This window comes from Rhinolophus sinicus, chromosome 14 (genome assembly GCF_057876585.1).
Source record: "Rhinolophus sinicus isolate RSI-liver-muscle chromosome 14, RSI-T2T, whole genome shotgun sequence".
Classification (NCBI taxonomy): domain Eukaryota; kingdom Metazoa; phylum Chordata; class Mammalia; order Chiroptera; family Rhinolophidae; genus Rhinolophus; species Rhinolophus sinicus.
Genome location: NC_142514.1, coordinates 144,835,022 through 144,847,597, shown reverse-complemented (window position 1 = coordinate 144,847,597; position 12,576 = coordinate 144,835,022). Strand labels below are relative to the sequence as shown.

Genomic DNA, 12,576 nt, shown 5'->3' with positions numbered 1-12,576 from the left:
TTTTTTGTTTGTTTTAGTTTTGTTTGTTTGTTTGCTTGCTTGTTAGAGCTCCCTAAATGTTTCTAATGGTCAGCCAACACTGAAAACCACTGGTCTAGAAAAAGCTTTTCCTGAATAGGGTTAACATTCACCTAGAAAAAGGAGTCATCAATAATGTGTTGTAAGGCTCTGCTTCACACCCTGAGCAGGTGAACAGTTGCTACATCACCAGAAAAATTTCTAGAAATACAAAGCTGGAATATCAATGGAAAACCATATCCTGAATAATCCATAAAATTCAAATATTTCATATCATTCAAACTCATATAATTCAAAAATTCATGACCAAAAACTTAGCTGAATCTTTATAACTGCATAGAATTTAACTTACACTTAGAGAGTAAATCCAGTATAGAAGTACAGAACAGAGAAAGTAGATCTAAAGGTGGCTCTTATGAAAAAATACCTAGGAAATTTTCATTGACAGTAACTCCTGGATTCTTAGTATGTGTGATGAGTTTACCAAAGAAGCTTCTTTGACTTAGACTCAACTCTTCTTAAATGGAACCCATGGCCTTGGCTTGTACAATCAGACAGCTTCAGAAGGATGGAGATAAATGCATCTGATGTAAGAATTATTGTGGGCAAAGAGAGGAAAAAGGAATGTGAAGAGAGATTCTGGCCTGAGATGAAGTGCCCTGGAAAAGAGAGTGCACTCTGGATGCGGGCATCAGCCTCAGTTCCCCTCATCTTGCACCAACAGCGCAGCTGTCCAACTCCTTCCTCATAAGCAGGATACTTCCCATCATCAACCAGGGATCTGAGGAGCATGGGCTACCTCAAAACTCCTGTGCTCTAGTTTAAGAAAGCAGAGCAGTGCTTTTAGGAACTCAAAGAGTAGCAAGGCATACTCTTATCTATGGATATTTCTCAGCCAAGGAATCAGATCTGTCTCTTGTAAGGAGTCTTCTCTGATTCTTTCTCAAGGGCTGCCCAGTGCAGGGGCTGAGGAAGACCTAAGAACATAGAATCCAGCTTGCGGGTTAAAAAGAACAGAGGTATAAAATCGGCCAAAAAGATGTGCAGTGTTAAACATGGCAACTCAGCCAGAGGCCTCATCTATCTCTTCTCTTGTACAAAAGCCAAAGATGACTGCTTACGTGGGATAACAATGGGAACCCATGGCACTGTCACAGGTGAGGAACTGGGACGTATCAACACTAACACTTGTTTTGGATGAAGCATGCTAAATAATTTTCTTGTTCCTGCTGCTTAAGGACAGAACTTTGCCCTCTCAGGACATCATCCTCGGCTCCTAGTTCATGAGATGAGGCACTCTCACTCATGTCTGCAGTCTGCAACACACCGCATCCAGCAACAAGCCACACAAAGGCTGGACGTTAAAGTTTAACCGGAAAAATCATCTGGGATCAACAGTATTTCTCGACTTAATTCTCCACTTCTAAGTAACACATTAGTGATCATCCGATAAACTCAATTAATGTAACCACAGGCAAGGGGGAACAATAATCTTTCTTTCTCAATAGATAAAAAGCCTTTGAGTAGGGAAAATCTGATATAAACTTTTAACAGATGAATTCTCATTCCCCTACAGACCCATTTTTTAATATATAATACTACCAAGGAAATGCTATTTAAGTCAGGCCCAGTGTGTATCTCTTCACAGAATCAAATAATTCTCTATCCTTTGTGTAAATGGATTTTTATGTAATAGATTGCCTTAAAATGAGGTAAATTCATGCTGGATAATTTGCACAGCAATAGCTCATTTCCAATATTTATACACAGGAATGAGTATCAGGGGAAAGGTCGTTTTTTCACCCTATCTTTAACAATCCAACCACAACGCGATTTTTCCCCCTTTTACAATAGTACTTAGGCTCAGAGAATATTCGAGAAAATTTCTCCAGGTGAGTAGAATCTCAAGCAAATATTTGGAAGGAATGTGTCTTCCAGTAACCAGCAGTGTATGAGAAGACAGAAGTGGTAGACCGAGGGCCCTTGGGGAAAGCAAAGGGCTCCACTGAAACTCCCTCCTCCAACCTTAATTGGTCAAATGCCAACATAAATGAACTTTCCAAACTTAGGAGCTTTGCACTTTTACTAGGGATAACTGCAGGTGCACAAGCAGTGACCAGCGAGCCCACCGACCCGTGTGCGCCCAGCGGTGGCAGCTGGTCCAGCCAGACGCCCAGGCCCTGGCCGCCTCCACGCCAAGCGACCCGCAGGGAACGGGTTCAGGCCCAGCTGCCTTGGACCGGGACTCCCGGTCCCTAGCCCAACGCCGGATCCTGCTCCGCCTTTCTCAACCTAGACCAAGGAAGGTAAATGGGCACTCCGGTGCCAGGATGAGAAGGGCCCAGTGGGATTCAGTCGCAGCCCGGGGCCGTCCCCAACTCCCAACTTCCCAGAGTTTCCTCCGGCCTCTTTCCCCTTCCCACCGCTCCTGAGGACGCCGCGGCCTCCCCTCGCCTGGAGCGCAGAGCCCGGGAAGTGCAGCGCGGAGCTCAGAGCTCAGGAGCCGCCCCCAGGAGCCCCAGTGATGGGCGCGCAGGTGGCGGGCGTGGTTCCTCCAATCCTACCCCAACCCACCCGATCTCGGCCTCCGCGGAGCAGCCTCCGCTGGGGGTCCCCGCCCGGTTCCAGCATCAGGCCTCAGTGCGCGGCTCTAGATCCCCTCCTCTAGGTCAGTGGCCACCCCTCTGCCCCACCAACACCACCTTTTCCTCCAGTCCGCGTCACTCTTCTGCCTCAGGCCCGGGTGCGGCCCCAACTCCCAGCCCAGGGCCCTCTGGTCGCGCCTGGCAGCGGCAGCGGCACTCACCTGGGTCGCGGAGCCGGGGTCTGGCGCGGTCCCGCAGGTGGTAGATGAAATCCTGGCAGCTCTCGTGCTCCAGGGCCCCACGGGCACAAAGCTCGGCCAGCAGCTGCAGCGCCTGGTGACAGAGCGCGTCCCTGGCCCCGGGCATCGCCCCCCCGCATCCTCGGACCGCGCCGGGCAGGCGGGCGCGGGAGACAGCCCTCCGCCTGCCAGCTCAGAGCCGCCGCCTCCGGGCCGTCCGCGCTCGCCGCCAGGGACCCGCCGAGAAACGGCCCGAGCCCCAGCCGCAGCCGGCCCGGCCTCCCACCGGTTGCATGCAGCTCTTTGCCAGCCGGTCGGTGGGTCGGGATTTTTCTCTCTCCTTTCTAGCCCCTCCGTTCCTCCCCCGACACGAGGAGAGGCGGTGCCGCACAGCCCAGCGCGCCTGGCTCCGAGCGCTCCGCCCGCCTCTCGTGGCCGCCGGGGGCGGGGCTGGGTCGGGGGTGCGCGCCGCAGGGTGGGATCCCGGCGGCCAGTTTGGGCGCCAGCGGAGCACGGCGAAAGCTCTCCCGCTGCTAGACGAGCGCGGTACTGGCTCCGGACCTCGCGCTCAGAGCGGCCGCGCCCAGCTTGGAGAGTGTGAGCGGGTGCGCGCTCCGGGCGCTCTCGCCACCGCACCCCTCGGACCTGATGCAAACCAATCCCTCCCACCGTCCCTCGCCGCAGGTGGCCAAAGCATATTTTGAGGTGCGTTGCACGAAAAGTGCAATCTGGACCACACCCGCCAGATCTGGAGAACAAAGTGCCGGCTTCAAACTTGAAAAGCGCCTTCTGTACATAAACCATGGGTCTGTGGGTGCTAGACGCCCAAATGTGGGGTTTGGGTCCAAGTTTAGCCAACAAAAGAAAGATTTCCCAAGCAGAGGGCCTTTTCGACCACCCTAGTGATTGGAAGAATGTGGAGGCTCTCAGATCAGAACTAAGGTCTAATTAATGGCACCTGAGAAAGACCTGGGACTTACTGAAGCTTCGTAGATCCTTCAAAGGATGGGTGGTTTTCTCAGCAACTGATTGGAAATCTGAGGTTTGCCAATGTGTTCCCAGCACCCACTAAGGAAGACTATCACAGAATCTCTAATGTTTGGGAGGGAACACAGGTCACCTTCCTTCAGCCTTTCAGGCAGTAAGCCCAGAAATAACTGCGCAGTACTGAGCTCTTTTGTTTGTGCGTGCCGGGCACTGTGCCACAAGCTTTTTAAATATATAATCTCATTTAATTTCCTCGATAGCCCAACAAGGTCTCTATAAATGTTATCCCCGTTTTACGAATGAAAAACCATAAGACTCAGAAAGTTGTCACGTGCCCAAGTTCATCTATGGGGAGGCAAGGTAACCTTGATTTCTTTCCCCTTATTTTACATACTAGTATCCAGGCCCCACTCTAAAACAATTAGAGTAGAGTCTCTACAACTGGTATTCTTAGCCATAAGGCTTGGCTGTTGCCAGGAACATCTCATAGCAAGTCATATTGTGCAGAAAGGTAATTCAAGATGTCATAGAGTGTTCATCCTACAGACAAGTCTTTGAAATCCTACTGTGAATGGTGCTAGGGCCTCAAGGACCTTCTACTGGAATAGCAGAGAAAATGTAGAGTTGTAAAGGTAACTCCAGAGAGTTGTGAAAAGACAAGTAGACTCTCTGACCTAGAAAATAAGGGGGGAGAAGAAACCTGCTGAAAGTGTGCCTGTGGAGGAGGTAGAGCAGAGAAACTGGTCCCTGAATGGAAGGAAAGAACATGTGAGGTGGAGGGGGAATCAGAGAGAGTGTGGTGCTGGGGCTGGTGTAATAATGGTGGCGGGGAGCTGTGTTAAAGCATGTATTAAGTTGGTGCAAAAATAACTGCTGTTTTTGCAATTATTTTTAACCTTTTAAACCGCAATTACTTTTGCACCAACACTGATGGACTATGTCAGAGAGGAACTAAAAACAACAAGTTAAGAAGTTACTTTGAGTGACAACATGGATGGACCTAGAGGGTATTATGCTAAGTGAAATCAGACAGAGAAAGACAAATAATACATGATTTCAATTATATGTGGAATCTAAAACAAAACAAAACACGACAAATTAACAAACAAAACAGACTCATAGAAACAGAGAACAAACTGATGGTTGCCAAAGGGGTGGTGGGTGAGGGGATGGATGAAAAAGGTGAAGAAGAATAAGAAGTATAAACTTCCACTTATAACATAAATAAGTCATGGGGATATAATGTACAGTATAGGGAATACAGTCAATAATATTGTTATAGCTTTGTATGGTGACAGATGGTTACTAGACTTATTATGGTGATCACATCATAAGGTACATAAATGTATAACCACTATAATGTACACCTGAAATTAATATAATATTGTATGTCAACTATACTTTAATAAAAAATGAAGAAAAATTACTTTGATAAGTCTGGCAAGACATAATGAGGGCCTAGATCAGGCTAAAGGCATTGGTTGATTTCCAGGAACATCCAAATTTGAAAAATATTTCAAATGTTAATTGACAAGATTGAGACCAACAGAATGAGAAAGAATGAAAGACAAAGAAGTTTCAAAAACTGACCTGGCTCATATGTGGTTGGTCCCTGATGACACCTTGAATTTCAAGCCTAGAGTTTAGGAGAGACAGGTATCAATCTAATGTCACCTGCCACCAATCTAATGTCAACAGGAGTCCCCAATCTGAGGTGCTGTAAAAGGAGAAACTTTATTCAGGCGAGCAGTTTGCAAACCAGGGAAACACAGCCTCTAGAAGAAACTGAAATTTCACTTTCCAGAGACAAAGGGGAGGCACACTTTTATAGAGAAAGTTCCCATCTTGGTACCTGATTGGTCAATTTTTATGCAACTAAGGAATCAAAATTCGCAGTTTAATTGGTCCGAATAGCACTGTCCTGATTGGTCAGCTTCCCATGTTCTGATCTGTCCTTATGGACCCACTCTGATTGGTCAGTATAGATGCAAATAAGGATAGAGCTGTACAGTTCCAATTGGTTGTGACAGTCCATTGGTCAAAAGATGATTCCAGAAATTCCTTTATAAGATTCAGTTCAGATGGCAGGAACACAGTACAGTAGGCTTGGCAGCTCAGATTGTGACTTTTCCTGAAATTCAGTGTGAGTGAGAAGCCCCTATCAGCAATAGCTGCTAGACTCTGGTTATGATTTTGGGCCCAGTTAACCATGAGGAGTCCTTCTTGGCAGATACATTCCTTCTCGGGGTTCACCGGGGAAACTGGCAATCATCCATAGAAAGGTAGAGATTGAGTTGCCACATTGGATGAGTTCCTCCAGGAAAAAAGAGCTGGAAAAACAGGAGAGAGCTTTGTCGTGTAAAATGTGGCTTAACAAGGATGAGGCTGAAAAGCAACAATCATAGAAGGAGGAGAAATCAGACAAAGGGGAGTCATGGGGGCCAAATGAGGAGGAGTGGTGGATGAAGGAGTAATCAACAGCATCAACTGTCAACAGAACTTAAAGAAAAAAGAAACTGTGTTCTTTGGGTATAGCAGACGGTTAAGACATTCACAATTTAGAAAGAATAGTTACTACGAAACCTATCTAGTGTAAGTTACTTAAATGTTTTTGTGCCTCATGTTTCTCATTAGACAATATTAATACCGGCATCATTGGGTTGTTATAAGATTACATAAAGCACTTAGCATAGTGCTGCCACATAGTACGGGCTCAATCAATACATGTTTTTGTTGTTGCTGTTGTTTGTCTACTACAATGTGCTAGGTACTAAACAGTTTCTTAATTAATACTCACAACATCCCTAAGTGGTAGATGTTATTGTTTCCTATTTTACAGGCGAAGAAAATGAAATCAGGTGGTTAAATAATTTTCCCAAGGACAAACTGGTAGATTGTTTCCAGAGGCAGCCACAACCATCCCTCTTATTCCACATGTCCTTTTGCAATGTGACTTTATCACTCCTCCCACCAAGAAGTCAAGTCTATTTCCCTTCCCCTTAAATCTGGGCTGGACCTGCAACTTACTTTTACCAATAGAATGTGTGAAAGTGATATTCTGGTGTCAGAATGGTGGTTGGCTAAGATGTGGAGAAAAAGGAACTCTGGTGCACTATTGGTGGGAATGTAAATGGGTACAGCCACTATGGAAAACAGTATGGAGTTTCCTAAAAAATTAAAAATAGAACTACCAAATGATCCAGTTACCCCATTTATTGGTATATATCTGCAGGAAATGCAATCAGTATCTCAAAGAAATATCTGCACCTCCATGGTCATTATTCACAATAGCTAAAACATGGCAACAACCTACATGTCCACTGACAGATAAGGGATAAAGATGGATAAAGAAAATGTGGTGTGTATGAATGTGTGTGTGTGTGTTGCATTATATATATAATGCAATATTATTCAGTCACAAAAAAGAAGGAAATCCTGGCATTTGAGACAACATGGATGAACATGGTGGGCATAATGTTAATTGAAATAATCCAGAAAGAGAAAGACAAATACTATATAGTATCACTTATTGAGTAATCTTAAAAAAAAACAAAAAAGCACCAAAAACAAAATACTAATCTCATAGACACGGTGGCTGCCAGGGGCCAGGGGCGGGGGAATTAGAGAGAAGTAGGTCAAAAGGCACTTTAAATATATACAATTTTATTTGTCAATTATTCCTCAGTAAAGCTGGAAAAATAATAAAAGGAATCCCATACGTCTTTCATGCTGTTTTTAGACCACATCCTCACTTCTTCTCCCAAGACCCGGATTCTGTACTTGAGAAATGGTTTGATTCCTAATGGCAGAACTTTCTATTAATTGTCATTTTGTTTGATTCACTTCCTTGCCAGATAGTTGCCCTTAACAAAATAAGATTTGACTGGCATGAACTGTTTTTAGTGAGCCCATGCTATCTTCCAGTGATTAGCACTCCCACGAAATACCCACAAACCTCCTGCTTCATTATCCTGAACTGGTATTCATCCTTACACTTGATTGAGAGCCTTAAATATAACTCACCTAGACCAGGAGGAGACTAGAATTGAGCTCATGTTCTGTGACAACCACTCTCTCATCTTGGGCATCAATCTTTCTTTAAATCTCTGAGCTTGGCCCTTCACTGTTTGGAGTAAATTTTTCTTGAGTGATGAAATAAAGGCAAATTTTGGATTGGGTAGTTCCACTTTGCCTGTATGTCTGTGATGGTACCAAGTAGCAAATTGATCTGGGATGTTCAAAATCTTTAATATTCCATCCTGGGCTGTGTCAGTTCCTTCTCAGTTTTATAATTGCCAATTACAAAGTTGTAACTCCAATTTCTTTGACTTTAAAGAAAGTAGAGATTTATTGGCTTTAATATCTAAAAGATACCCCATAAAAGAAGTATACCGAAAGGAACAGAAGGCAGTGTTCCGGGTCAGAAGGCCTGGCACTCCCCCACTGTCTCTTCTTAGAAGACACTCATGGTTCCACATTTGTTCATCTTTTCAGAATGAGGCCAGAGGAGAAAGCAGAGGTCAGATTTCTGCTGACTGAGAAAAATCTGGACCTCGGGACCCTCCAACACTCAGTAACTTTTTAAAAAAATACGTTTTTGTGTCCCTGGAGCTGCCTTTCAAAGTAGCTGATGTCCTTCACCCTGGACAGGTCTGGAAAGAGAGAGGATGATGAAGTGCAAAACTGGCTAGACTGTGTCACAGTGGTTGTAGGATATGCAACTAGTTAAAGAGGTACCAGAAGAAATGATTCCAAATAACCAACACCTTTCCTTGTCTTCCACAGCAAGCTTCCCTCCATCCTCAGTATTGAAAATGGATTTGGAGCAGGCTGGCCTGCACTCAGGTGCCCGCTTAACAAGAGGAGAGGTCAATGTGCACACTTGCGGGGGAGGATATTAAGGTATTAAGCACGGAAATAAGACTTTCAACATCTCTTTCTTGATCTTTTGTTTCACAACAAATGGCTCTGACCAAAATCTCTGGGGGCTGGGAGGGAGGGAGGGAGGAGAGAGAGAGAGAGAGAGAGAGAGAGAGGCATCCATTTTATCATCCTCTAGTTTTATTCAGAAGAATAAGCCTATATAAACAAACCTTGGTACTATTTTACTAATTTACTACCCAAGCTCAAACTTTGCTTAGATTCCTCATTAATGAGCACGCAAACCTAAGTTTCTTTGTACTGTCAAATCTTCACAAATGCATGGTTTCTTTGTCTAAAAAATATGAAAAGCTGGGCTGTTTATATCATTTCTCTGAGCATCATTCACTATCTTCCACATGCTCATATTAAATTGTTGTTTTTTTTTCATTTAATATGGTTTGTGTCAATTTTATTATTAGTCCAGTGGTAAGAACCCAGGAGAAGCAAAGGGGAGAATTTTCTCCCTTCCGACACTACTGAGTGCTCACTAAGTGAGGATTTTTTGCTACAACTTCTAAGTTGAATATTACATTTACATATTGAAGCTTCTTCTTTTACCTCGCATTCATTGTTCAAAACTGTATCCTTTCAGTATTGCTTACACTTTGAGTTATCCCTATTGCAAATCTTCGTGACTTTTCTTTCCCACTTGTAACCTACCTGTTTCTAATTTTCTTCTTTTTCGTTTTCTTTCCATAAATCCATTCTGTAAAGCTCTCTTTCAGGAAGCAAGTAGAATTCAGAATCCTAGAGATCTATTTCAAAGTTATAATTATTACGTTACTATCATTTTTACTATAGTTTTTTGAGCTCATGCTATGTGCCAGACACTCTAAAAAATGCTCTAAATATATTAGCTCATATAAGCTCCATATCAACCCTATGAGGAGGGTATTGTTATCGTCACTACTTTCCAACGGAGGAAACATGAGCACAGAATTTAACTAGCCTGCCCCAGGTCACACAGCTAGTCAGTCAGTGGTTGTGATGGGCAGTGTGACTCCTGAGCTCTGCCCTTAACACTGCCCTCCTCTGCAGGTGAGTATAGTGGGTCCAGGTGAGAGCACAGAGCCCACATCCTGAAGCTGAATGAATCCAAATGGCCAAAAGAGCAGCATTGTGCCATCACCGCCTCTGGTGGATGCTATCAGATCTATGCCTTGGTTTTGTTTTCTGTATGTGAGGATGGGCAGGGTCTGACCAATGTACATTTAAGCCCTGTGTGGTCTTTTCAGACTGTCCTAAGTGTCTATTTATAGCAGACATTTACTGAGCAATTTCTCTGTATCACATATTGTATGCTGTGCTTTACGTGCTTGCCTTAAATGAATCCTTACCACAACCATCTGAAATAGATAATGTTATTATCATCCTTATTTTATGGATGGGAACATTGAAATTCTGAGGCCTAAGTCACCTGCCCAAGGTCATCTAGCAAGCTATGGAACAGAGATTCAAACCCACGTTGGCGAGACTCCAGAGACTGAAATTTAACTATTACACAATATGCCTTTTGGTGAATTTCATATCAGAGTTGTCTGGCAGGATTTTTCAAGTTACATACATTCTTGGGGACTCTTATGATCTCCCTGGACAATGGCAGGAAAACCCAATCCACACTCTAAAATGAATTATATACAGCCTACTAAAGAATTGATTAAAGCCCAGGTGATTACATGAGAAACTACCAGTAAAATACTCTGTGCTCCGATTATTCTGCTAACCCAGGCCCACCTGATTGGAAGACTGGTGGTCTGGATCTCTCCCCTCGGTTTCTCCTAGCATGCATCCTTTCGCTCCTTCTCTTCTGCATGTCTTCCTTTAGTGTAGGCATTAGAATTGCCTTTCTCCAACACAGACCTCAGTTTCTCTATCTGCAACTCCTCAAAGGTCAGATTTTGCATAGAGGGTTTCCACTAACTAGACATAAGTTTTCCTCCCATTCAATAACTGCAAAATAATTGCTGTTCCTTACCACAAAACTGTTCTCATGTGCCTGGGCAGTATGTTTCTCCGTTATCTCTTTTTCTCATTTTCATACGGTCTCTAAAATATAGAGGGCGCCAAAAAATGTATACACATTTTTAAAAAGGAAAAAAACTGTATTAAAATTGTAATACTCAATATATACCGATAACAAAAGATGAATCCAAGTCATGTGTATACATTTTTTTGGCACCCCCCCCCCCCCAGTATGGGTGTGTGTGTGTGTGTGTGTGTGTGTGTGTGTGTGAGTCAGTTTCCTCAGGGCTTGGCTAGTATAGGAAGTAATGAAGGATTCTACTTTTGCAACACAAAGCAACTTTCCTGGGTGCATATGGATGTAGCAAATTAACAATTTTTTTTTTTCTATTGAACCATTTTATTCCCTGAGGAAGAATAATTGTTTCCAAGGAGAGTTAGAATTCTTCAGGCTCCTTAGGGCACAGCAGTGAGCAGGGTGAGGGCTTATTTCACTATTTTTGAAGGGTCTTTTGAATTCAGACCTCTTCTGAGAGAGTGCAGTGTATTGAAAGGAAGGGAAACTAATCAAGTTCAGATAATGAAGGTTTTATGCAAAATCTGAACTTTAATGAACTGTAGATGGCTGTCTGACTTTGAGTGTTTAATTAGAAGAAGAGGTGTACTTTTAAACTATAACTTTAACTCCCATTGATTAAAATGAAAGCACATGCCTTAATTTTCTTGCAGATCTTGAAAAAAAGAGATTATTATATATCAGTTGTCCTATTTGAAAACAGTTTTATTTAAGGAAAAATTGTATTGTAAACTGCTTTAAGGATACAGCTTCAGTAAAAGTAAGATATGGTCTTGTACATTTTTTGGTTTTAAAATGTTTGGGGTATTAAAATATATATTCAAAGCTTGTTTTGTGGGTTCACTTTTTAGTCTTTAATCTTGACATTTATGAGGAAAATGTTTTGCATATATTATTCAAGAAAGAAAAAGTAGACAAATTTTCTGAAGTGGTTTTTCCCCTCAATTATGTTCCTATTTTTCTTCAGTCTCCAGTGGTTTTTAGGCTCAACTGGGGGTGAACTCACTTGAAATAAATCTGTCATATGAAACTTCAAACATAGATGCAAGTTAAAACGCAGAAAATGGTTATTACCTTCAAACACAGATACCCAGGGATGGAGTGGGACAGGGTGGGAAGGACTGGAGAGGTTGGAGAACTATTACTTGAACCATCTCCTGTCCTTTGAGATCTATTTTTGTTTTCTTTTCTCACAGGCTACTCTCTTTTGTTATCCTTTGCTGACTTCTCCTCTTCTACTTGACTTCTAACTAACTGTTAGATGCCCCAGTTGGTTCTTAGACTTCTACTCCTCTCTTGCTATATTTTTCCCTAAGGCATTTCATTCAGTCGTAGGATTTTAAATTCCGACTATATATTGATGAGTTCCAAGTTTATATCTCCATCCATGATTTCCCTCTTAGCTCCAAACTCATATGTAAAACTGCCTATTTGATAATCATTTAAATGTGTAACTTCACCTTTACCTCAACCTGTTTCTTCCCAACCCTCCTCATTTAAGTGAATCATTGATTTACACTCAAGTCTAAAGTAATGTATCATTCCCTTTGTCCCATTCCCCTTCCTCTCCTTCCTAATTCAATCCAACAGCAAATCTTTTTGCTTTTAGATGTGTAGTATATCCCCAATCTGTTTCCTTCTCTCTGTTTCCACTCCATTACCCTAATACAAACGACTATTATCTTCTGCCTGGGCCTTGTAATTACCTCCTATAGCGGACAATATTGGTTGTTTACCCAGCATCTATTAATCTCTAGGAGAACCCTAATGTTTCTCATGTAGCCAC

At 43.0% G+C, this 12,576-nt stretch overlaps 1 protein-coding gene across 2 annotated transcripts in view; it reads right to left on the bottom strand.

The window, feature by feature from the left end:
* The window catches only part of SYT9 (synaptotagmin 9), a 161,831-nt gene extending 158,374 nt beyond the window's left edge, over nt 1-3,457 (bottom strand). Inside the window, exon 1 of one of the 2 annotated variants that reach the window (XR_012497500.2) lies at nt 2,825-3,107. Coding sequence is in view for 1 of the 2 variants with exons in the window: in XM_019728135.3 (XP_019583694.2) it covers nt 2,825-2,969 (145 nt within the window). In the remaining variant the exon portion in view is untranslated. Of the gene's footprint in view, nt 1-2,824 lie in introns of both variants that reach the window. The other variant, XM_019728135.3, reaches the window with a different exon arrangement.
* Nucleotides 3,458-12,576: the final 9,119 nt, after the last annotated feature.